The 26,436-nt window shown below is 45.3% G+C and overlaps 1 protein-coding gene across 3 annotated transcripts in view; it reads left to right on the top strand.

Moving 5' to 3' along the window:
* The window catches only part of MMRN1 (multimerin 1), a 67,279-nt gene that overhangs the window by 20,917 nt on the left and 19,926 nt on the right, over positions 1 to 26,436 (top strand). For 2 of the 3 annotated variants that reach the window (XM_053404082.1, XM_053404084.1), the window contains exons 3-5: positions 3,548 to 3,654; positions 15,409 to 15,519; positions 17,793 to 17,966. In XM_053404082.1, the coding sequence (XP_053260057.1) occupies positions 3,548 to 3,654; positions 15,409 to 15,519; positions 17,793 to 17,966 (392 nt within the window). The remainder of the gene's footprint in view (positions 1 to 3,547; positions 3,655 to 15,408; positions 15,520 to 17,792; positions 17,967 to 26,436) is intronic. The other variant, XM_053404083.1, reaches the window with a different exon arrangement.

Below are 26,436 nucleotides of genomic sequence, written 5' to 3'. Positions count from 1 at the left end.
AGGACCCTCTTTGCGCATTATGCTTTGTTCTGCTTGTGTTTTTAGGTACTGTGTGAATTAGACTGGACTCCCCTTCATTGGAGGCTTTTAAACAGATGGCCATGTGACAGGGATTCTTTAGCTGTGATTCCTGCATTCAGGGAGTTGGACTAGATTTTTCTTGGGGTCCCTCTACAATTCCATGATTCTGTGAGATGTACATGTGCTTATATCATAAAGATGGTGGCTTTTTTCCAGGCAAGTGTTTCATCAATAAGGGAAAGGGAAGCCCCAATCCAACAGGGCTTATGTGGGGGAGCAGCAGCAGCAAGTGAGCCTTCCAGGTCCTGTTACTCTGCCCATGTGAAGACTTTCTTGCCAGCCCCAGTGACCTCCCAGCCATCACTATGAAATCCCACTGTCTGCCACAGAAGCCACATTGTAATAATACATCTGTGACTCACCTTCCACACATATGTCCCTATTACAGACATATCCTTAGAAACAGCCAAAATAATTTACAAACAGTACAAGCGCAACCGAACAGAGGTTTTAAAAAACATACAAAACAAATGCCTGAGGCACAGATCTTTTCATTCAGCTGGAAAACCTACTGACAGCATATAATTGCTGTGAGGTTACTGCTGTGGTTTTAGCATGGATTCTAAAGCCAAGTTTTGTGTGTTTGAGTTTTTAATCAGGCTCAGCATAAATGGATAAAATGGATTATAATGTATAACAGGCATTGACTAGCAGAGGTTCTCTGTGGACAGCAGATGCCCTTCCACTGAGCTACAGTGCCTTCCCCAAACAAACATGGCTGCTGTACTACTTGAGCACAAAGCCATAACTCACACATCGAGATGTGTGGATACCAGGTGCCCACAACTTGTGTTTTGCATTGTGAGATTCACTTGGAGAGCTATAGCCTTTCAGTATTCACCAGGGATAACTAAGTGCCCTCCAGACTAACTAACATGACCCATGGCCAGGGCTGATGAGAGCTGAAGTCCGACAACATCTGGAGGACACAATGATGACTACCGCTGGCATGGGCATTATAAGGCAGGAGGTTGAGACTGATGTCCTGCAAGTTCCTTGCCATGCATTCCAGATGTCAACGCCACAAGTGTGTGTGCTTCTGCATCGAAGGCCATCTTAAGCAGACCCCTTTGGTAAGAAATAAGTATGAAGACACCTAGGAAGCAGTTGGGTGTCAGAAATCTCCGCGTTAATTATGTGTTCCTCTAGAAAACCAAGAAGGTTCCCGGGGACTCACTTGAGCGGAAGCGTTGAGTGGACATGAATATTTTGGAACTGAATTCCGTGCTCTTAATGACACGTATTTGCTGGGCTGCTTATTCATAGTCATGCTGAAGCGCAAGGCATAATTTTAGCTACTTAAAAATGAATATTTACCCAGTTTGCCCTTAGCCCACTGCACTCCCAAGCACTCATTTTTGCCCCCGCGAAGGGAATGAAAATTCAAACAGAAACCTCTATGGCAAGGACTACAAATAGGATGGCCTTTTAATGTAATTTGCTTTTTAATTTAAGTTGTTGTTTCCCTCCTTTCGTTTTTAATGAGATTTTCCTTCAAGTAAGGAATGAGCACCATCCTTTCCTATGGCATTTGTCATGGTCTTCTGGTTTCTCGAGGAAGAACCTGCATCCTCCTTTCTCTGCTTCATAAAGCAACTGGAGCAAGGACGAGTCAGACCAACAGAACATGATCCATGCCAGGGATGGGGAACTTCTGGCCTGGGCTCCACAGATGGCCCTCTAAGCCCTCTCTGTGGCCCCTGGGACACTCCCCAAGCCACACATCCTTATTGGCCCTGCTTCCCACCTGCTTCTTGCCCTCCCAGATTCAAAATCACTGAGCATATTAACAAGAGGGGTTGGTGGCTATGAAACTGGATTTCGGGCAGTGCACATTGGACTATTACGTTTTGCAGGGTTTAGGTTTTATTGTGTAAAAGCAACCAGTGTGGGAAGACTTGGGTTAAAGTGGACTTGCAGGAGTTGGAGCAATGTGAGAGCCAGTGTGGTGTAGTGGTTAAGAGCGGTAGTCTCATAATCTGGGGAACCAGGTTCGTGTCTCCGCTCCTCCACATGCAGCTGCTGGGTGACCTTGGGCCAGTCACACTTCTTTGAAGTCTCTCAGCCCCACTCACCTCACAGAGTGTTTGTTGTGGGGGAGGAAGGGAAAGGAGAATGTTAGCCGCTTTGAGACTCCTTAAAGGGAGTGAAAGGCAAGATATCAAATCCAAACTCTTCTTCTTCTAATGGGAGGCACCATCTGGGGAACCGCCAAGGTGAGAAGGCTCAGAGCCAGGGGGCTGGCGCTGGGATGACAATGAGTGGCCAGAGGGAGAAGAGGGAGGAGGAGGTGTCAGAAGCTGAAGAGGCAACAGGGTTTAATGAGCAGGGAGAGTCTATGGCAGAGAGCAGTCCAGAACCAGAGGCAGAAGCGGAGGCTGGAGAGGAGGGGGGCCACAAAACAGTGATGGGTCATGCTTGTGGGAGGCACAGGTGTCCCACCCATGCTGCAACAAGCATGAAGCGGGAGGAGCAAAGACAGGTACGCAGGCACAGTCTCTGGTTGCTTGGAAAAAGCCCTGGAGGGGAGGAGACATAGCTGGCTATTGGGAGGCAGGAACCTTTAGTTTCGGCTACTGCCTCATAAGGGCAAGTTCTATGGGAAGAGTTGCTGTGCTCTCTAGGCTTGACATCCTGAGCTGTCTCGTTTCTTTGAATAAAGACTTAACTTCACTGAAAATGTGCAAGTTATTGCTGACTGGCTCCTGGCATCTGCTCCTGACAGAGGGGGAATCCTTTAGATTTGGTTTGTACATTATATAAGATGTTGACATCTACCATTCACCCCAAATTTCTGCCTTCCAGAGACATGAAGGAGTGCCCTTTCTTCCATGAACGTGCCTGAGCATTAAGACAAGCCCCCATGGCTCTGCTTTTAATCTCTTTGGTGTCAATGGGTGGATGTTGACTGGAAACAGGGCCTTTTCAGTTGTGGCTCTTCATCTCTGGAAGGCTCTCCCCAGAGACACCCCCTTCATTATTTTATATTATTTTTTGGCCAGGTAAAACCTATATAAGCTGCCCAGGCCTTCTAATAGCTTGATATCTTTTAAGTGGGTTTATATTGCTTTGTTATTGCTCTGTTGTATCTTGTTATCTTTGTGGGATTTTTTTATTATAAAAAATATGGTTTTAACGTTACATTGCCCAACTTTGGAAGCTGCTCCAAAATCTTTTGCTGAAGAGTGGCTAAGAAGTATTTTAAATCAATGCCTACATAAATAAATAAAACCACCCCCTGCCTCCTCAACTCTTAATTTCAACTGTGCTCCTGAGGTCTTTATTTTCACTAGGTTTGACACGAGGCTGTTCTGTAAAAGCGTTTGCTTGTGGTCTTGTACAGGACGCAATCAATAGACTTCAAAAATAATCCCTCAGTGGCCTATTACTGATGTATCATCCTGTATCATGTCCATTCATCTGAGACAGAGCCCCGCTAACGTTTGCTTTCCAAATCACCTTGCAGCTCCCAGTCAAGGACTCGCCAAGCTTACAGGGTCAAACATATGATAGTGACATCACTGGACTGGAAGTGCTGCCCTGGATACAGCGGAGCAACGTGCCAGCCCAAAGGTAGGGGAAGTGATGGAAATATTAACCCTTCCTGGCAAGCAATCTGACCTGGCTACAAAATGGCTGGAAGCGGGAGGGAATCTGCTTGCAGCAGATGGAAATGGAAGCCCTTCCAGATCAGGTGTTGGGAAGCTCTGGCCCACTCCCATCATCCCATGCTTCTCAGGTACAGTGGAAGATGCTGTCACATTAGCAATGTTGGTGGTCTGTTTGGGTTCTGGATGTTTAATGGGGGTCACCTTTGAACAGGCAGCAGAATGTCTTGGATTGGCTCTGCGGGAGTTTTGGACAAACCAGGAAGAGTCTGGTCTTAATCCCAGCTGATCCTAATAAATCAGGCACAGCAAAGGAATGAATCTTCAGTATAGTATCACAGGCGCCAACTCCTAGGGGCTGAGGCACTTTTGCCCCATCCCAATTTATTTTCTGAGGGAGCTGATGCCCCTCAATGTTCAGAGGGTTTTCAGCTCCACCCCCTGGCTCCTCAGGACGTCACACACAAGATGTCAGGACGTCATGTGATGTTGGCCACATGATGCCAGAACATTGCATTGGACCCCCTCAATCATCCGGAGAAGATAGTGCCTCTGGTTAGTACGGTGGTTAGTTTGGCCCTAGCAGAAGAAGCCTGTCTGGTTCAAAGAACCATTTCATAAAGTAATTACTCAGCAAATGCCTCTTGTTTAAAAATTAATCCACCTAGAGTAGCTTGACCCCCCTGACTTTTTAAGGTACGCTGTCTCTGAATGTATTTCAGCCAGAGGGCATACATTTAGACACTCAATCCCATTCCCATTGAAGTCAAAGCAAATTTATAGCCGGGGCTTCATTTGGATTAAGATTGAGGCAGATGGCAAAATGCCATGCAGACTATTGCACAGACCTTGTGTGAAACATTGCCTGCTTGAGACAGGGAGTCCTGTATTTTACGATTGCGCCCGTGATCAAACATATGGCAAGTGTGTCGTGGTTTAACAGGCTTGCGACTGCTATTACTTGCTCGTGGCCTTATACAAGCTCCCCTTGAAAAATAAGATATGGCATCCACATACATATTTTAAACGGATGAATATTACAAGAAATGCCATTAGCTGCGGTAGGGAACTCAATCATCGGCGGTAGAGAAGAGGCTGTGATTAAAAATTTATGGGCAAAAATGTAGAGAAGTCACTGCTGTTCGCATCTAAGAGAAGGAAATCTTAATACTGGCGGCGGCGGCACGGGAATCCCCTGTGGAAACAAGAGTCTCTCTTATACATGGCTGAAAGAAGGTAGATGTTTTGGATTAACTCTAATGGGGACTGTTTGTTCGTCATGCTTTTACATCTGGGATCCCAGGCAACATGGATCTAAAATGTTTTCAAGGCTTCATAGAATCAAAGAATGGTAGAGTTGGAAGGGATCTCCAGGGATCATCCAGTCCAACCCCCTGCAATTCAGGAATCTCAGCTAAAGTAGCCATGAAAGATGGCCATCAAACCTCTTCTTAAAAACCTCCAAGGAAGGAGGCTTGTTGTTATTATTGGACAATAGCCACAGTTCCGTGAGCATGAGTTTGATCTTGGGCCTCAGGTTTCTCTTTTGCCCCCAACCCAAAAAGAAAGCCTACTCTGAAGGGTTGGGAGATAATCCAGAAGAAAATAGGACCATAGGCAACCACCTTACCATTGCTCCATCCATCTCAGTGTTGTATGCACTATCTGGAAGCAGCTCTATGGGTTTTAGGAAGGGATATTTAGCAACCCTACCTATAATAAGTAATACATTTTTATTTATACCCCACCCTTCCTGGTTCAAAAACCGGGCTCAGGGTGGCTAACAACAAATTTAAAACACTTAATTGATGCAACAAAAAACAGCATAAAATACAGTATAAAACACAAATAACAATAAATTCAGAATTCAAAAATCAATTTAGGGGGGAAATCCATCCAATAAACATTAGATGATCACCAGGGCTAGCTGGCTAAATTAGTCCTATTTGGGCCAGCGTGGAGACCAGGGGAGAATTAGCTGTGGGACCCCAGAGCGGGTAATCTTCATAAAAAGGGGAGGGGGGAAGGAAGGGGAAGAAAAGATCAGGCTAAGTTCAAGTTGAAAGCCAGGCGGAATAGCTCTGTCTTACAGGCCCTGTGGAAGGAGGTTAAATCCTGCAGGGTCCTGATCTCATGGGGCAGAGCATTCCACCAGGTTGGAGCCATCACTGAGAAGGCCCTGGCCCTGGTGGAGGATAATCTAACTTCCTTAGGGTCCGGGACCTAGAGATACTGAGGATTGAACCCAGGAACTTCTGCATGCAGAGCGGGTGCTCTGCTACTGAGCCCTTCCCTATGGGAAGTTGCAGGGGCCAGTCCAAAGGGAAGGGGCAACCAGAGAAAATAACATTTCCTTGCTTCACTTCCATGTGCTCTGCAGGATGGAAGGTCTGCTTACCTTAACAGAAGGGATGTGCTGTATCCAAGCCATAGCAACCACTGTGATGTCCACAGTGGATAAGCAGTGCCTTGCTGGCAAATTTTATTGGGATTCATGAACTTGAGGTTGTCCTTCAGAGCTTCTGATTGGCTAAGACAGGGATGCAGAACCAGTGGTCCTCCAGATGTTGTAGGACTGCAACTCCTTCCAGCCCCAGCCAGTGTGAGAAATGGTCAAGGGGTGTGTGATGGGAGTTGTAGTCCAACAACATCAGCAGGACCACAAGTCTAAGGTCACAGTACTCCTGAATAGGCCCACTGAAATGAATGAGGGCTCCACAAGGGTAAGGAAGAGCACATCTTCCTCGTACATCTTCCTGAGGTTAATATGCCTTCCCTTCAAACATTTTTCTGGCCCACAATCCACCTATTAACAAACTGGAACACTAATGTGATATTTCCCACATCTGAATGAACCCTAAGCCGGCACACACAGGTCAGCTAGTCAGAGTCTTCCCCACTATATTAAGAGGTATTGAATTTCTATTTAAATTATATAGTTTCTAAAGCTGCATTTGTGCATATAAATCAGGGTATGAAAATTTATCCGGGACGTGGGTGGCGCTGTGGGTAAAACCTCAGTGCCTAGGACTTGCTGATCGTATGGTCGGCGGTTCGAATCCCCGCGGCGGGGTGAGCTCCCGTCGTTCAGTCCCAGCTCCTGCCCACCTAGCAGTTCAAAAGCACTCTTAAGTGCAAGTAGATAAATAGGTACCACTTTATAGCGGGAAGGTAAACGGCGTTTCCGTGTGCTGCGCTGGTGCTGGCTCGCCAGCTGCAGCTTCATCACGCTGGCCACGTGACCCGGAAGTGTCTTCGGACGGCGCCGGCTCACGGCCTCTAGAGCGAGATGAGCACGCAACCCTAGAGTCGGACACGACTGGCCCGTACGGGCAGGGGTACCTTTACCTTTACTATGAAAATTTAAGGAAAGCCCTCTTCTTTGATGAAGCATTCCTTCTTCTTTTTTGGCAAGGCACCGTGCCCCAATTTTGAAATTTGCTTCTCACCCACCATGTTGGCATCTCTCACTCTCACCCGCGTGCAAATTCCAAATGGCAACGGGCCATCAGATTCTGAAAGCCAGCAAAGTTTATTTAAGCAAAATCTCAAGGCATGCTTGGAAGTTTCTGCTCGAGTGAAAATTTCAAGTGACACTAGAAAAGTTGCAGTAAGACAAGTGAAATTTCTTGGGAAGGTTCTGTCTTAGGATCTACAGAAAACATAAATGCATGTTGCTAGCCCAAATGTGTTATGAATGTTTCCTGCCTCTTACAGTATTGGGAGTTGGAGTCTTAACATCTGAGCTCCAATACGGCAGAATTTCTCCTTCGGCTTCCCAAAATTTCAGAGGTCTGCTCCATAGTAACTCAGAGTGGGGCTTTCTGTGTGACTATCCCACTTCTGTGAAAAAGAATTCCTCTACTTACTGAATACAGTTGAATGCGTGTTTGTTTTGACAAGTTTTTCAAGCTCAGTGAAAAAGTCTCTGCCTTTGGGGTTCATGTTGTGTTGTTTTTAAACCAAATCTTCAGTTGTTTGCACATTTTTTAAAAAACTGTTTTTTTAGTTGTCTTTGCGGTATTTTTGCAAATTGCCTTGGGACCCATATAAAAGGCAACTAATTAACTAATTAAATATAAATGCTTCTGAAAACCAATGTGGGATTCCTTTCAACAGAACCTGTTTTTGTCAGGTGCAAAGAATTTTCAGTCCTGCAACTAATTCTAAACAGAAGACGAAAAGCTCAACATTTATAGACTTTTCCCAGTAGATGGCTGTATAATGTTCACAATAACAGGAGGCCAACTGCGGTATAGAGCAGCAGACAAAGGAGAAGAATTAAGAGTTAAGCCCGTCTACAAAATTCATTGGGGATTTATTAAACCAGTGTAAGCAGTCAATGAAACGACTCCTAAGAGGAATCACACTGCTTTCAGGTGTGCTCCCCATTATCAGTAACTGTTGCAGAATGAGAGTTCCCAGAGTTCTCCAGGAAGAGGGATGGATGGTTCAACCACCCTGGGAACTGGAGCACCCTTAACAAACACCACTTTCCAGCATACTTTGGGGGAAGCCATGACTGTTTAAAGTGGTATCCTAGTGCTTTAAATGTATCAGATAGAATAATCATAGAATTGTAGAGTTGGAAGGGAGCATGAGGGTCATTGGACTAGAATCTTTTGCCCAACATGGGCAAAAATCTTTGGGCTCAAACCCACGACCTGGAGATTAAGAGGCTCATGCTCTACCAGCTGCGCTATCCCAGGTGGTATAGCCTAATATATTTTAAGTGGAACATAGGAAAGTGCCGTAGAACATATATTCCTCTATCTAGCCCCATATCGTCTCCTCTGAACGGCAGCATCTCTACGTGATTTCAGGCAGGGATATTTCCTGCTACCTAGTCATTTGAACTGGAAATGCTGGGGTTTAAAACTGTGACTACAGAACGCAAAGCAGGCACTCTTTCTGTGAGCTCTGGCACCTCCTTGAAGAGCGGACCTGAAAAATACGAAGCGCAAGAGATACAAAGAGGAACTTATCAGATGCATGCTCACCCCAGAGTCACGACTGGCTGCAGCTATTAACTGTACACTCAGTGGCAAACCTATGCTTGCCTCTGGGTATTATGTGAAATAGTCCACCTTTAAAGGGTACGTGCGGAGCTGAAAGGAAGAGAGGGGATTGTGAAATCTGCATCATATCTCAAAGCAACCACCTAGCTGATTTAATTAGGAGGGTGCTGCAAGGATTGACTGGGGGGCGGGGGAAGCACCTTCACATTGGCAGCCCATATATTTGGGAACAAAAGAATGGTAAGCGGAAGAATAAAAGGACATCCATCAGGTGGCCCTTTATCACCGGAGAGTAACTGATTCCCCCCGTCACAGATTGTATCGTCACGCTGCCACCTGATAAATCCTATGTAATTAATTGGGATGAATGCAAGTATTTAACTCCTGTTGACAGCTACGGCCTTAGGAAGATAACAGCGGCCACTGAGAATGTGAGCCGAGCTTCCAGCTTACATTGCAGCCTTGACTGCTGCTATGATAGGCTTTGAGGACAGCTAGATCTCACAGGCCCCTGTGGAGCACCTAATTGTTGCTTTCTGCAATTACAGCAATGTATTTGTGTCAACTGGAAGGCTTGTTCATCCTGGGGCTCCTGCAGTTTGGATAGCGTCATACTATCTGTCAGTCAGGAAGGACGTGAGCCTGGGTGATGCCTGAGAGTCAGCTAGGAGACACCTGCCAAAATCTTGTCTGACCCAGAACCTGGAAACACCTCTTCTGAGAAAGAGGCTTGGGGCCCTAATAAGAGCCCCACTTTAACAGAGACTTGGAGAAATCCACAGTGGTTCAAAGGCAGCCTAAAGAGCCTCATTGCCACAAGATTGCATCCTCCTGGCCCCTCATCCCGCCTGGCTGCCTTAGTAATCAGGAGTCTCCTAAGGAGGAAGGGTCCACATGGGATGAAAAATCTAGGGGCATAGGTGTGATGGCCTGGGACTCGGGCTCGGACTCGGAGCCAGAGGAGTCTCAGTCTGCACCAGATCCTTTGCCTCAGGCAGCAGCTGAACCTAGTCTGGCGTCTGATTCTTAAGAGCCCCAGTCTGTACAGGTTCCCCTGCAACAAGCACCAGCTGGGCCGAGTCAGGGGCCTGAGCCTGCCCTGGCTCCAGATGTGGGGATTACCTCGTTGCCTTCAGCTGGGCCATCACTTACAGCTGCTCCACTACCAGTTGGGTCAGGAGAGGCTGAGGCGGCCCCTGGGTCTAGTAACCCACTGACGTCTCCTGAGCTGCAGAGACTGAGGTCTGAGAGAAGGAGAGACCTCCAGGAGGAGTGCTTGCCTTTAGGCGAGACAGGGAGGTGAGTCACCAGAGGATCAGGACCAGCCGTTACCCCAACAGAGATAAAAGGCTGCTGGACCCCACCCCAGGTTGCAGGAGCAATGTTGCTGTTTGCCAGAACCTGCCTGTGATCCTGTGCCTGACCTTGCCTAGTTTCCTGCCTCGTGTCCTGCCTTGGCCCTGTCGGACTGACTCCTTGCAGAACCCTTGGATTCAGGGCCGGACTTGGATTCAGGACTCGGGTTACCCCTTGGCCCAGCACAATAGGAACACAGGTAACTTCCTTATCCTGAGCCAAACCACTGGGCCATCTTCCCCAGTATTATCTACAATGACTGGCAGCAGCTCTCCAGAATTTCAGACAGGATTCTCTGCCATCCACCCTACCTGGGGATTTAACCTGGGACATCAGAACTCATGGACAGCCAATGAGGCTGAATGTTGGAAAATTCAGGACAGATACAAGAATGTACTTCTTCATGCAGTGCATAATTAAACTATGACACTCACTACGACAGGAGGCAATGATGCCCACCAACTTGGATGGTTTTAAAAGAGGATTAGACAAAGTTGTGCAGGCCAAGGCTATTAACATCTACTAGCCATGATGGTTATGCTCTGTCTCCACAGTTGGAGTTGCTGGAAACCAGAGGAGAGAAAAATGCTCTTGTGCTCGGCTCCTGTCTAAGGGTTCCCCACAAGCATCTGATTGGCCATTGTGAGAACAGGGTGCTTGACCCGATAGGCCCCTTTGGCCTGATCCAGCTGGCTCTTCTTATGTTCTTAAGCACTGCCAGTTAGAGTGGCTAACAGCAGGCAAGATGGACCAGCTGTAAAAGGCATTGTCGCATATATTCAAAGTACTAGAGGAGGAAGCGACAGAGACAGAAAAAGTGCAAATGTGGGGTGCCTTCAGGCAACTTAAAGCTAGGTCCACACCTTCGAAATGTGGAAACGCACAAATGCTGATTGAATCAGAGCTTTTAAAATATCCTCTTTGGAACTGCTTGATCCTTCAGGTAACAGAGATACTAGATTTTTGAACTGGGTCCCGATATTAAACTGCCTTTCCTATAACAAACAGCAGTAGGAGTTAGAAATCATGTCAACGGAGCGACAAACCTCAGCTCCTCGTCTCTTTCTTCCTGGCAACCCTGTGACCCCCGAGGCATTTATCTGCAAACAGCAGCGAGCCCAGTGGATCTGTTGAAACTAAGATAAGAGGGCAGGGATGGAGAGTCAAACTATTTCCCTTAATCCTTTTGTACCTAGAGAAAGGTCCCCCTCTTTATTTAAATTCAGTTTAAGGTCATAGCTAAGATCCATGGTGACTTTTCTCTTTCTTCTTCCTCCCGTGCCCCCAAGAAACTGTTTCACTAGGCTCTAATATTTAGCAACCTTCTGTGTAAATATGTTTCTGTATGCTTTGCAACCTACCAAGCAAAGCACTGTTCACTCACCATGAATGGTGGTTCTCCAGGGGCTCAAACCTTCTGCCTTTTCCGCTGCTTGGGACTGGAAGAAGTGAAGGCTTCTCAGGCACCTAGCAAATGGCAATTTATATCGGGGGTTGTGCGTTTGCCTTGGACTTGGGGTACCAGAAGTTGGGCAGGATGCTGTACACTGTACCTTTTTTGAGAGAGAAGAGGCACGGTGACACAGAAAGACGTTCAGTGGTAGAGCATGTGCCTTGCATGCATAAATTCACAGGTTAATTTCTGGCATTTCCAGGCAGGGCTAAAAAGATTCATTTTCTGAAAGCCCGGAGAATCTCTGCCATTCAGTGTAGGCAATACAGAGATAGGACTAATAATAATAATAATAATAATAATAATAATAATAATAATAATAATTTATTTATACCCCACCCATCTGGGCATCTCCCAACAGAATTAAAAGCACAATAAACCATCAAACATTAAAAACTTCCCTAAACAGGGCTGCCTTCAGATGTCTTCTAAAAGCCAGATAGTTGTTTATTTACTGACCTCTAATGTGAGGGCGTTCCACAGGGCGGGCGCCACCACCGAGAAGGCCCTCTGCCTGGTTCCCTGTAACTTGGCTTCTCGCAGTGAGGGAACTGCCAGAAGGTCCTCGGTGCTGGACCTTAGTGTCCGGGCAGAACGATGGGGGTGGAGACGCTCTTTCAGGTATACTGGACTGAGGCCGTCTAGGGCTTTAAAGGTCAGCACCAACACTTTGACCTGTGCTCGGAAACGTACTGGGAGCCAATGTAGGCCTTTCAGGACCGGTGTAATGTTCCTACATGCTGCTTCCAGCAAGAGAACTGCTGCTCTGATCATTCCATGGAGATTTGCCAATTCCACTTTCTCTCAGCTTCTCAGCTTTCCGAGCTTAAGTTTCTTTTGGTTCATTTTCACTCCCATTTGCATTTTTAAAAAACAAAAACAAAAAAACAAAAGATGTCTGCATGGAAATCTGTACACATTTAGTGTGCATTTCCAGATTAGACGTGCTTATTTCATAGGATAGCTGCATTGCATCCTGGGTCAGAACGTGCAAATTAGATAGGTCCACATTAGTATCTGCCCTCGATGACTTTCCCTCCACCCCCTAGGGTAGTGCACGATATAATTTTTCTCACAGTGACCGCTTTTTCTCCCCTGACCCACCCATGGGGGCTGCTTTCTGCCTGTGACAAATGAGTGGTCTGACTCTTCTACCATGAGCAGAACATAGCATTTTAAATGACAGCACAAGCTAGTGAGATGGCCGAAGTTCAAAACTACGTGGCTCATGATACTGATTTTGCCAGCATGTAATGCTCATTTTTAGGATGAGGCGAGCCCCTTTCACTTGAAATCCTTCCTCTTTTCATAATTCCAGCTGGGATATATTTCAAGGATATGTGGAGATTTTGCTATGGCTCCGCATTCATCCTTCTCGGTGCTCAGAGCCAGCAGCCCCTGCTGGTGCCTTCTCAAAAGCCAGCTACTCTCAACTGAAATGTGTGTGACTTTGATTGATGAAATTACAAATGGGGATATATTTACAGAAGGATATCGTGCCCCCTGGACAACAAATGTGCTCAGAAATGTCCCGTGTGTGTGGCTGAGGTGGCTCACAGCTGGCTAGTAGAGTGCTTTCTTTACAAGCAAAGGGCCTGAAGGTCAATCTCTGGTATGTCTTTATATGGCTGGTAAACATCTCTGTCTGAAGCCACAGAGAACTGCTGCCAGTCAGCTTAGAATGTGCTAGTTAATAAGCTAGAAACTGCCCATCACTGGCATATGGCCCTTGAAAGGTTGTCCCAAAAGGAATGCGGCCCTCAGACTGCGAAATATTCCCTACCCCTGCTCCAGGGCATTGTGGGAAATATATGGTGTTTCCAAGCTGCCTGCCCAGTGCTCATTGGAGCATAGCTATTTCCTGTTACCAGATAAGTCCTTCAGGGTCCGTGGGCACCTACCAAAGAGCATTATGTCAACAGATCCCTCAAACTGAGTCTGGCCTCCGCCTCCTCTCAGTATCCCGAAACAGCTATAACAGTTGAGTTCTGATTTGCTGGATACAACATGCACCTTGACTTCTCAGCTGGCAATACAGAAATCCCAAGTATTGCAGCTTGGTGTCATCCTTACCATTGCAGTGAGATGTGCTTTGTAAACAGTGCAATAGTATATGCACAAATAAATGATAGCCCATTTCCATAAAACAGAAAACTCATTGCCAACACTGTAGCAATTTACTGTAGAATCCCTGCTGCTCACACTCACTGGAAAGGGCCTCTCTGAAGAGATCAGTTCAGAGTATTCTCAAGTATCTGGAGTGCAATTTTGTTCCTTCGTTATTAAAAATGATATGGTTCTCTTGCATGCCCCTTGGGTAACTGCTGAATACAGATTTAATTATTCTTCATTCTTATCTAGAGCACAGAGAGTGATATTATTAGTGATGATGGGCAAACTCCCCCTGTCTCAATTCAGAATGAGCTTGAGTAAAATGCTATATATATTTTCAAGATTGCTGGATAAATTATAGGAAATGCATCACTTTAGCTTGATTCTGTTCTGAGCTGGGCTCCATTGCACACTTGACAATGTCACCGGAAGCTTTACTAGTCCCACAATGAGAGATTATAATGTATATCCTCATAGAAGGGAAGACAGGGACTGGGACCAGGTGACCAGTGTGTGCCTATTTGGTCTGCTGTCCAGGTACTGACTGTTGATGGACATCTTCAAGGTCCCTGATGCTCTCCTTTCTTAGGGCTCTTCAAGTTTAAACTGGACGTGGACTGGACTGCCAATCAAGTCAATAGCAACTTGACTTAATCAAACTAAAATTGACATTGTTTGTCCAGCATTAGTGATTGGGTGGATAGTGCCATTTTGTAGCTTAGTCACTAGGTGGCACTGGACTTAGATGCATCTGAGTGGAGTCAGAAGTTCTGTTCTTGCTTAAGAAGAGAGATAATAGAGTTCTCATCTATCTTCCAGAGGTGTGTCCTCTGCATTCAATGACAATGAGAACTGGAGTTTTCAAATCACAGTTCCCAAATTCTTTCTCTCTCTCTCTCTCTCTCTCTCTCTCTCTCTCGTCTGGTATATTCAGGAATGCTGAATTAACTGTACATTGTCCTCTTAAATATAGACTCCCCTTTTCATGTCTTCTCTTAGAATAGGGGAAACCTTGCTGTGGGCCTGTGCTTGGGTCATCAGCCAGGGATTGGCACATAACCTGGTTAAATAAACCACTCAGTTTTCCATATCTCTGTGTGGAACCTGAATCCCATAGTGAACGTTTCATAGACAACACAAAGGTCGGCTAGGTTAGTCCGAGCCTCAGGGAGATTCTGTCTCTCTGTCCCCCAAAATTCCAGCAAATATCCACCCCCAAGTGTGCTGCAGATTTACATCTAGTAGCTCAGAAATCCATTGAGCATTGTGAAAGGGCATAGTTGAATTCCAGATCTAAACCTCGCACACTTCCATGGCATTCCTAATACGGGCCCATTACCTGGATTACTCTTCCCCATGATCACTGGAGCTGAGCAATGGGCACGATGTAATTACTATGTGGGGCTTGCTCTATGCCCTTCTTTAAGCCTCCACTTCAACATTAATCTCGCCGCTCTCCAAGTGTTCCTAATGATAAGGGAGGGCGAACCTTGCATTAGCACGAGCTCCTGCAAATCACAATCAATTGCAACCTGAAGGAGACACTTATAATCCTCTCTGGTAAGAATTAAAGCCATTCACTATCCCCCGCCAATATGGTGGCATAGCATGTGGTCCAGATGGGCAAAGCAGCTAACTCGGGAATCAGCACAAACGATTAGGATTTAGCTGACTAAGAGCTGGGGGGCACCGGAGTGCACCGGCGATGATATTGCCGCGTACTGGGTGAATTAGTCACGCCGAATGTTTCGCTCACCCTTATTCTTCTCCCCCGTTTTAGCCCAAGAGGATCAATTGCTTCTACACAGCAACCAAGCGGAGAGCAACGCAGCTGTCGGCGGGGGGACGCCAGGGAGCCCAGAGCAGCAACAGCAGGATCCCAGCGACCCAGGTCAGCGGTTGTAATTACTGCAGTCCCTAACACAATCATTGTCAACACTATTTATTAAAACCAGAACAAAAGAAATCCCCCCGGCCACTGAAAGCGATGTGATGAAGCATTGGAGTCTCTTGCAATCTTGTTTTCTTTTGTGGGGTCTGCTCAGAAAGGTGAGGGGGCAAAACAGAATATTGATAGAGAATGGGCTTACACGGGCACCGCCGCACTTGGTGGGAAATTCATTTTCCGGGACAACATTATTGGATACAACAGCCCGATAAGGAACAACAAAAGCAATATAAAGTCAGGGGCTCCGTGACATATGTTAAATGATTGCCAATGGCCAATCTTTTCTGCCGCTGGTGCCAGGGCCACGGGCAAGGGCAAGGGCTCGCATCATCAGGCCTACACTGCAGCCAGGGAAGGGGGCACCGTCAGGTGTCTTTCTCCTTGAGGTCTTTGTCTGTTCTCTCCAGGTGTATGAAGGTTGCGGGCAGGGCTACAGATGCAAATCCATGAGCAGAGCAATGAATGGGCATTCACAACAGAAAGGAGCAAGGGCCTCAGCTTGCCTTGTCCTCTCCTTCTGGGTTCTGGTGCAGATTGGGGGAGAATGCAATGGGTAGTGGTGACAGCGGCAAGGTGAGGACATCTTGACCAAGGGCCCTGCAAAACTGGGAGTGGGCACTGGCTGCTGGTTACCATTACCATTATTTATTAAATCCGTAGATCGCAGGGCAGTTCACAACATAAAAATACAAGACATAAAAACCCGAAATACATAATAAAAACAAGAACAGAACAAACCAATAGCACCCCTTGCCCCTACCCAGAAACACATTTGAAAGGGTACGGGATGTTAATCGGCTGAACACCAGGCTGAAGAGGAACATTTTTACCTGGTGCCTAAATGAAGGTGCCACCTGAACCTCCCTGAGGAGATCATTCTACAAATGGGGAGCCACTGCAGAAAAGGCCCGTTCTCGTGTTGCCACCCTCTCTTTCGGAGGAGTCACACAAAAGGCCTCAGATGATGATGATAGAGTCTGGAATGGTCACATGGGAGAGGCACTCCTTGAGGTACTGCTGTTCTTAGCCATTTAAGGCTTATAGGTCAAAGCCAGCACTTTGAATTGGGCCCCGAAACTAATCAGCAGCCAGTGCAGTTGGGCCAGGATTGATACAACCTGCTCCATCTCTCTTGCCCTGGTGAGCAACTTGGCTGTTGAATTCTACACCAGGTGAAGTTTCCAAACCATCTTCAGAGGCAGCCCTATGCAGAACATGTTGCAGTAATCTAACCGAGAGGTTACCAGAACAAAGACAACAGAAGTTAGGCTTTCCCTGTCCAGCTAGGGGAGCACTTGGGCCACCAGCTGAAGCTGATGGAAGGCACTCCATGCCACTGAGGCTATCTGAGTCTCAACAACAGCAAAGGACCCAAAAGGACCCCCCAAGCTGATTCCATTGGTCCGGAGATAACAAGTTATGCTTTTTTGTGGTACAATCTACTGTTCGCAGAAAGGCAGCTAGATCAATTTTGGGGGGTAAAATGCAGGAGTATAATGCATTTTTTTAAACCAGAGTTGAGATAACTCATGCCCAGGGGCCAAATAAGGCCCTCAGAATTCTTCCTAGGCCATGTCCCTTTCCCAAACCCCTGGCTATGCTCCTCAATAGCCTCAATCTGCACTCTCCTCAAGTGCTTTTGCACAGTGGATATGTCCTTGACCTAGATGGAGAATAGGGAGCTGTATGTAGGGTTGGTGTATGCAAAAGTCTCTGGTTTTTACTGTACAGAGGAAAGAGTCTTAGCTGCTGCTTCACCCATTTTTTCCTCAGCTCCCAACCACCATGGGCTTGTGGCCCCCAGAAGATTACCCACGAGGGAATGCAGGCAAAAGGGGGGGAGGCTCCCCATCCCTAATTTAAAAAGTAAACTGAATCCTCCATAGAAAACTAACTAGGTGGAAGAAAGCTCCACTTAGGCTCATTAAATTTCTCTTAACTATTCCATATACTCTCCTGGAATTATAACTACTCTATAATGAATATGGATTATTCAGCCATTATTTGCTGCTGTGCTTGTATGAATGTCACTCATAGCTGAAGATACATGACAAAAATCAGAATGGCCCATTCTTATTAATGACTGCAGAAACTTTTTGTTTCTGGCAATCGCTCGTGGAATTTGTTTCTGTGCTTGCTTTTTTTTGGCGATTTAATTTAGTGACTTTCTTCCCTCTCCTTTTATTCCATTCTCCCTCCCACTAACCCTGACCTAGCAGTTGCACAAAAAATGAATGAGCAGATTAGCAGCCAGGAGATGAGACTGACTTTGCTACAGAAGAAGGTTGACAACATTTCTGCCGTCGTGAGTGATGTGAGCGAGACACTCTCCTCTCTGGAAGGCAAAATCAATGAAGATAAGGGCAGAGACTTCCAGGCTTTTCTAAAAGGTAAAAGAAAGAAATTAATGCAATCACTCACCCAGTTAAAAGTGCCAGGGAAAGAGAAAGAGGAGGAAAAAGAGAGAAAGAAACTATTAGAAATGGACTTAGGCTGTCCTGTTCCATTATTCCACATTCTGCCAGGGAAGTACATTTTCCTTTGTTCTGTTACTTAAAAAGAAAGAAGAAAAAGAAGAAAAGGGTGATTGGGCGTACTCCACAACCCAAAGTGTTGAAGGTGGAATGATAAAGCCTTTAGCGCTCCTGTCGTGGATGCTCATCCCATGCCTGGTCGAACAGGTTGCACAGAGTTTTTGTACTTGTGTGAGCAAGTGCCCCCTCTCATCTTAAAACAGTAAGTAAAGGGACATGACTAGGCGTATTTGGGTCAAATCAGGCTACAACTTTATTGACTACAGGTGTAAAGAGGTTTGGTATAGGCGTTGGGTAAAGCCACCACTTCCTGCCCACTCATTGGGGTCAACCGGAAGTGAGGGTGTCCTATGATCTACATCAAATACCATCTCCCTCGCTGGATTGTCACCTGGGGAGTGCTGTGGCCCTAGCCCCATCTGGGCATCTGGACAGAAGCAGCTCCCTTGGACCCCCTTAATGGGACACCCCCTTTCTTTCAGAGTTGTGATGATTGCTATGAAGAAGGTGAAAACTACCAGGTTGGTGCCAATTTGCCGAGTGGGAAAATTCCTACCCGGCCCCAAATATGGCGGCCAACCAAAGGTCTTCATCACCAAACACAGCAGCAGAACAGAGAGGGAGGGTGGGGGATACGACGACGAAGTGGCTGTTGAGGTAGGAGGTGGGGCCCTTTTTATTCACAGGGGGCGGATCCAAGAGAGGCCTGTGGGCCCAGTTGGGTCCGCCCCCTGGGAATGCCCCACTTTCTTGCCCACCCAATTTCATGAATTGGCAGATTCCATCCATCTAAGCTCAGCTTAGATGAACGTCCTGCCACACATGTGATTACAAGCATCTGCAAAGGCCCCAAGTAATGTGCTGGATCTTCATTCAGCAGTTCGCTTTGTTTGTCATCAATTGAAATTTATCCCTGGGTCTTTGTTGTGCTGCATATTGTGTTCGAATGTCTATTGCCTCTGAGTAGTAATGCAGAAATAGCATACCTTTGAGCCTCTAAAAGCCCCTTGGAGACGTCTTCATGCATTGCAAGTCCATTCCTTACTTGCCTCGGCAGTTTCTGAGCTCTGGATACTGCTCTCAAATAGCCCTGCTTTTCCCAGTCATATTTAGACCACCTCTCCCATACATCCTGTTCCTCCCCCCCCCCCCCGCCCCCCGTCCTGGTGCATTTTATTGCTATGTGGCAATCTTGACCCTTGGGTATACGTCCAATATGGCTTCGAACATTTTCCATTTCCTGTCAGCTTCCTTCCCATCCATTTTTTTGTGTGTGTGTTCCCTGCGGGTTAATCTGTTACTTGCACATGTACCTCTGGAAAAACCACTGTCAGATCTTATCCCACTTGCTTGCTGCATTTGGATTCACTTAAATTGCCAATTGCACAGTAAGGGTCTATGCTCACGCACAAAAGAAAATTACTATGATCATATGAAACCCAATCCATTTGACCCTTTGAAGACAGCAAGACATGATCTACTTGAACAACTTCCCAAATTCACAATCCCTCTGTGAACCGCTGCTATGCTAGAAAGAGCCTCTCTCTCTCTCTCTCTCTCTCTGTCAATTGTTGGAACCCCATCAAAGAAACACAGAATCATAGAGTCAGAAAGGACCACAAGGGTCATCTAGTCCAACCCCTGCAATGCAGGAATCTTTTGCCCAACGTGGGGCTCGAACCCACAAACCTGAGATTAAGAGTCTTATGCTCTACTGACTGAGCTACAGCCTTATCTTCCTTCCCCCTGGATTGCAGGAGGTTATACTAGATGATCCTCAGGGTTCCTTCCAACTCCATGATTCTATGACATATTTCCAGCCTTTCCATTGAAGGCTTAGCACAGTTTACATGCTTCTCTCATCCAGACACAGATCACTTCCACACTCACTTGTTTCAGCAGTGCCCCAGCATTCTGTGTTCCTAAATCATTCACTGATACCAGACTTCCTTACAGATTTGTATCATTGGCCCCACAGAGGCAGCATTTTGCTTTAGATGCTTTTAAAATGAAATTTCCTTCCCATGTTACATCAGCCTTGTCCCAGGCTAACCTCGGATCCACTCCCTGTCTGCTGGCTTTCTCTTTGATTTATGTGAGTTATTTACAAATTGCATTATCCTTCTGACCACTTTGTTTTATGAAAGTGCTACTATTAGCTTCTTTTATTAGCTTTTCATTATAAGCCTGGGGACTTGACGGGACTCGATCCTTCTAGTAGCGCACACTGTGCGTGTGTGTATGCACGGAGACTGTGCTAGTGAAGTAGTGTTGTGATTTTTCCTTTGAAAAGGCTTCCTTTTTCTGTAGCATATTTGGGTACTGTTCTCTGCATTGTTCTGCCAGCCTTGCAGAGCAACTCTTCTATCAATAGAAGATTGATTCCCAACCTCAGCATCTCTTTCTCTCCAGCTCCTTATCCCCCAACGGAAGATTTATTTCCACTTCTCTATATTCTTCTTTCTGCATCTTTATGCCCACCCCTACAGTCCAGGGATTACTTTCAATTTTCATGTAGTCCTAGCATGATTGCAAAATAGAATCCTGCAATCCTGCAACAACAGAGATGGGTAAGTTATGGCCCTTCAGATATTGCTGAATTCCTGTTCCTATCATTCCTTGACCATTGGCCATTGGCCTTTCTGGCAGGGGCTGATGGGAGTTGGAGTCCAAAAGAATTCCATTGTGGGAAAGCCCACTTCTCTAGGCATATGTCCCAAGGTTTAGATATGTGCTTCACTCTTTCCTCGTTGAAACCATTCACACTTCCCCATCCTTCATTTTGGCCTGAGTGTGCCTCTAGAATGTAGCCTATTTCATTTACATTTTTTGTCTTTGTCTTTTTTTCTTCTTCTTCATTCCTGCTCATCTATGAGTTCTAAATTCATTCATTCATTCATTCATTCATTCATTCAATATGATTGATAGAGTGTGGTGAGAGAGAGCCAGTGTGGTGTAGTGGTTAAGAGCAATAGACTCATAATCTGGTGAACCGGGTTCGCATCTCCGCTCCTCCACATGCAGCTGCTGGGTGACCTTGGGCTAGTCACACTTCTCTGAAGTCTCTCAGCCTCACTCACCTCACAGAGTGTTTGTTGTGGGGGAGGAAGGGAAAGGAGATTGTTAGCCGCTTTGAGACTCCTTAGGGTAGTGATAAAGCGGGATATCAAATCCAAATCCAGAGTGCTCAATCTAAAAATGAATAAATAAACCTCTAAGCGGTTTACATACATTTGCATAAAATGGTCATATGAAGATGCCAATAAATAAATAAAATGATCAAAATATAGGTAAAACCAACAGTGTTTAACAGCAGATATATGTGATGAAATAACCTGTCTGGAGAAGCTTGCCTGAACAAGAGTGTTTTTACCAGGCAACAGAAACGGTACAAACACAAGGTCTGCCTGATATTAGTGAGCTGGAGTCCAGAGCCTGGGTGTTTGGTCATTCCCAGAATTGGTGAGGCTCATTTGATAACAGTGAGAAATCAAGCCTTGAGTGTCACTGGCTGAGTCCTGTGGAACACCCTGACAACAGAGATTCAGCAGAGATTAAATCATGATTTATTGTTAAATTGCTTTTGGATTTTTCGATGGGAAGAAACAAACAAACTAATAGTAAATTTTTAAATTAAAAAATGGCCCAGTAAATTGTCATTCTGGGCACTCTCTCCCTCTCTTCAAATCACACTACTGTATCTATAGAATTTACTAATTGGTGTATCATGATTATGGATTCCTGGATTGCAGAAAGTTGGATTAGATGGCTCTCTGTATGCCTTCCAACTCTACCCTACAGTTCTGAGATTCTATGAGAGCTTAGCCTAAGCTAATGTAGCCTAAGCCAAGCTTGGAGGCCTCAATGCCTTTCTTTACTTAAGAGTGCCCTTCTACTTCCTGCCTTCCTGTTTTCCACCTGTATTAGATTTATGCTGGATCTGTCCCGCCTTCTGCATTTGTTCTTTGCAACCTTCCACCCTATTTTCAGAGATGACCTTTGCATAACCTAAGAGGACCTCTGAACCGTCCTCATTCCTCTCCACCCTTCCATTAAAAGTCAAATTGAGGCGAGCTGGGAGAGAGGGGTGATGACTTCTGCGAGCCTTGGTGGGTGGCAGGAGGATGAATGTCTAGCTGTGACATGCCACCATTAAACTCAATGAAGATACATAGCTAGGCAGAAAGAACAATGAGGTTGCTGCTGAATGAAAGAGCCATGTAAGCTTGACCTTAGTCATAGAATCTCTCCCTTGTTTTCTTGCAAAAAAGAAAGGAAGAAGGGAATGCCCTGGCAGTTTAAGAGAATATTCAATATGTGATTTCTTTTCATATGGAAATGAAGAGAGAAGTGGCAACTGTTTTGATTTTCTTCTTTGCATTTTTTAAAAAAAATATGAAAACACCTGTAATCCACCTTGTTTTAAATGAATGAGTACATGGCCAAGTGACGCTCGTGCCACCTTATGAAATCGCATCTTTAAGAAAATCACCCTCCTCCACCACCTACTTCCCATTATATTACTCAGCTGGAAAACCCTCTGGCAACCTCTTCATCTAAGCAGCAGAAGAGTTTGCTGGGCTATTTCACAAGATGCAATATGCATGTCAAGACTGACTTCTCTCCCACCCCCTTTCCCTAAAAATCTGCTGTTATGCTTTGGCTTTACTGCTTTTTCAAACAGAAACACACACAAGTGCTCAAAACTCAACTGCATTTCAATAACTAATATTGCTTCCAATGCAGCAGCTCCTTATATAGATAAATTTATTAGAAGAAGATCACTGTGCTGTTGTTGTTTTAAAAAAACTCAACAACCTCAGGACTTTCCAAAAGATACCATCTAGGAGCACATCCGCCACCTGCAAGAAACAGACAAAAGAGGATTTCAGCTGGCTTTGTTTCTTGCCATTCAATGGCTGCTTGCTCCGTTGCCACATGCTTCAGATGACATGTTCTCAGCCCCCTTAACACACTGCAGCTCCCATAATTCATTGAGGGATGCCATGACTCTTTAAAGTGGTATCATAGTGCTTTAAATGTATGGTGTAGAAGAGGCCCTGGTCACATGATGAGTTGTCAGTGTGTTAGAGAAAGGGTGAGGGCAGACAACACAAATTCATTTTGGCCCAGAAATAATTCTAGGTATCTCCTGATATGGGTGGTAGTGGTGGAGGGGGTGTCTTATTTCCAAGCTGCTCTGCCTCTGCTGGAGTCTGCTGTTGTTGTTTAGTCATTTAGTCATGTCCAGCTCTTCGTGACCCCATGGACCAGAGCACGGCAGGCACTCCTGTCTTCCACTGCCTCCCACAGTTTGGTCAAACTCATGCTGGTAGCTTCAAGAACACTGTCCAACCATCTCGTCCTCTGTCGTCCCCTTCTCCTTGTGCCCTCAATCTTTCCCAAAATCAGGGTCTTTTCCAGGGAGTCTTCTCTTCTCATGAGGTGGCCAAAGTACTGGAGCCTCAGCTTCAGGATCTGTCCTTCCAGTGAGCACTCAGGGCTGATTTCCTTCAGAATGGATAGGTTTGCTCTTCTTGCAGTCCATGGGACTCTCAAGAGTCTCCTCCAGCACCATAATTTAAAAGCATCAATTCTTCGGCGATCAGCCTTCTTTATGGTCCAGCTTTCACTTCCATAGTCTACAGATGGAGTCTACTGCTAGAGTCGGGAAAAACTCCTGGGTGTACAGATAGGTGTACAAAGCCCTATGCAACTTGGGTCCAGAATACCTTAAGTATCATCTCAGTCCCAACATATCCAATTGAAGTCTGGGGAGTTCTGGTTCAGATACTACCTCAGCTACAAACTCAGTAGGTGGCCTCAGGCAAATCACTTTATCTCACCCTATATGGGGGCAAGAACAGCAGCCTACTTCATAAGCTGCTGTAAGAATTACTGAGGTGAAGTGCCTGGAGCCCTTGGAGCACCATGAAGCTTCCCTTTCAGACACTGAGCTCAAAGTTTCCTGCCTTCCTTTGTGCGCTTTGTTGCACTTGTCAGCTGAAATATTTTGCTGTACTTGCATTCGGGTTAATGTTTCGGAATAAGGAGAATTGGGCCAAGGGTCTTATAAATCTAGGCTGTCTAAACACTGAACACTTTGTTAGAGGAGAGCAGGATAAGTAAACAAGTACAAAGTTATGGGTTTTAACGTAATTCTTCTCATCTTTCAGAGCTTTTCTGCCTGTAGAGCCCCACAGAAACATAATCTTCTGAGGAGATTATTTCATTTTAGTTCAGGGTGGCTTTTACTCTGTTAAACAATTAGTGATTGTTTAAGTTTCTTTAGCCAATTAGCACTGATTTAGGATTTGGCAAGAGATGAGGGAATTCTTTAATTGACCCCCACAAGACAAGTCTTTGTTTTGACATCATGTGGTCACATGCAATTCCTGTCACAAATCCCTCCTTGTATTCTGATTAGTTAAACCTTCTCTTTCTTCCCCTTTTCTTTTTCTGCCTCAGGTTAGGTGAAAGTTTGCGATTTTTTTGGTCATGTTGTTATACTAATGATTATACCAGCTTAAAACCTCAATTTCTACTTAGTGTACTGTAGAATATTTCCCAGGAAGCATCCCTAAGTGATTTACAGTATAATTAAAATGTATATTAAACAGTTACATCTATAACAACATTTTTTTAAAAAAAACAACACCCCAAAGCAAATAAAACAACAGCACCTACATAAAATCAAATTTAGATATCAGCTGGGATAGACCTCCATTGAGAAGATGAACATCTTTCGCAGATGCCAAAATGGAATAGAGAATGCTTCTGTCTGATATAAAGTGGAAGGGAGTTCCAAAAGTTCCAATTTTGGTATTGTGCGGAATTATGATGGTATCTGAAGGGTGCTTTGTACTGCAGAATGCAGCAATCAGTTGAGTATGTTGGGAGTTGGAGGATATTTAAAGTATTCTGGTCCCAAGCTGTATATGGCTTTGTACACCAATGCCTAGATAGACAAACAGATAGATCATAGATGAAAGATATAGATGGATATACATTGTTTTGCATTTCCTTTTCCATGTGATAGAGAATTATTATTATTATTATTATTTTAAAAACTGCTATTCAACCATATTGTCACTTTAACCCATAATCATTGGTATTAAAGATGCAGCTGAATAGATTGAATTCAGATGCCTTTCTAAATCAAAGCTAATTCATCTAAATTATATTTGTTTGTTGTGTACTCTGTACGCTAACTGAAGAGGGTTTTCTCACACAGGGTGGATAAAAGTGTATATAAATACATACATCTGCCACTGCTTTGTTGCATTTAACTAAATATGAGCACTGCAGGTGCTTGTCACTCATACTCAGAAACTAAATATTCAAGATGGCTACAGTCATTGCCCCCTGTTTCAGCCCACACGTAGAAGGGAATAGTGAAATGTGCTGAGTGCTCATCCATTATTCCTTCTAATATGGCTTTCTAATTCTTCAGTATGGAGTTGTTGACCTTTGGAGGTGTGGGGGATAATATTGCTCCTGCCACTGCTGCTTCATTGCCACTTTCCTGCGGAGAGTTATTGTGGTATGGCAGGATATGCCAATGTAGTGCCCACCATATCTTGTTGGGCTACAATTTACCTTGCACATTATTCGTGCTTCCGAGCTGTGGCATCTTAAGAAATTTATTGGGTCACAGCCTTTTGTAGTCTGGAACATGCTTCATCATAATAATACAGGGGTTGACAACCTTTTTGGAATGCTGGGCACATTTTGAGAGAGTACTGGGGGTGCCAGCCACAAAATTGCAGCTGGGGTAGTGGTGGCATCACACAACATTAAAGAGACAGACGTCACCGACAACCTTATGCTCACCTTGAGAAGTCAGCTGTGACCTGCTGGTCCTGCTTGTGGAGATCACAAAATATTCATTTTACACATGTGTGCATGCACACTGATGCTGTTGTTGTCCAACAGCAGCAGGGAACATGCCTCAGTATTCACTACCAGTATCACTGCTTAGAAGGTGCCTGCACATTTTGGCTCATAACTTTCTTTCTAGGAGAGCTAGAGACTTGATTTATTTATTTATTTAAATGAAATTTCAGAGTCTGGGGCACCTGCCCAGGGGCACAGTGGAAGAGTTTGGCAACAGCATGGGGTCCACAAACACTGGGTTGGTGACACCTGATCTAATAAGTGGATTCCAGCCTACTCAATCTTGGGCCACAAAAAAATGTGTCTGCCTTTACAGGATGCTACTGCATGCCCCCCCCCCCAAAAAAAGTTCACTTGCACCCTCTTGAAAAAGGCAGGGCAGACTTGCTCTGTTTTCTTTTTCACTTCGAAATAACAAAATTCAGGAGGT

This window comes from Podarcis raffonei, chromosome 9, assembly GCF_027172205.1.
Source record: "Podarcis raffonei isolate rPodRaf1 chromosome 9, rPodRaf1.pri, whole genome shotgun sequence".
NCBI lineage: Eukaryota > Metazoa > Chordata > Lepidosauria > Squamata > Lacertidae > Podarcis > Podarcis raffonei.
This window is presented reverse-complemented; position numbering and strand designations above follow the sequence as displayed.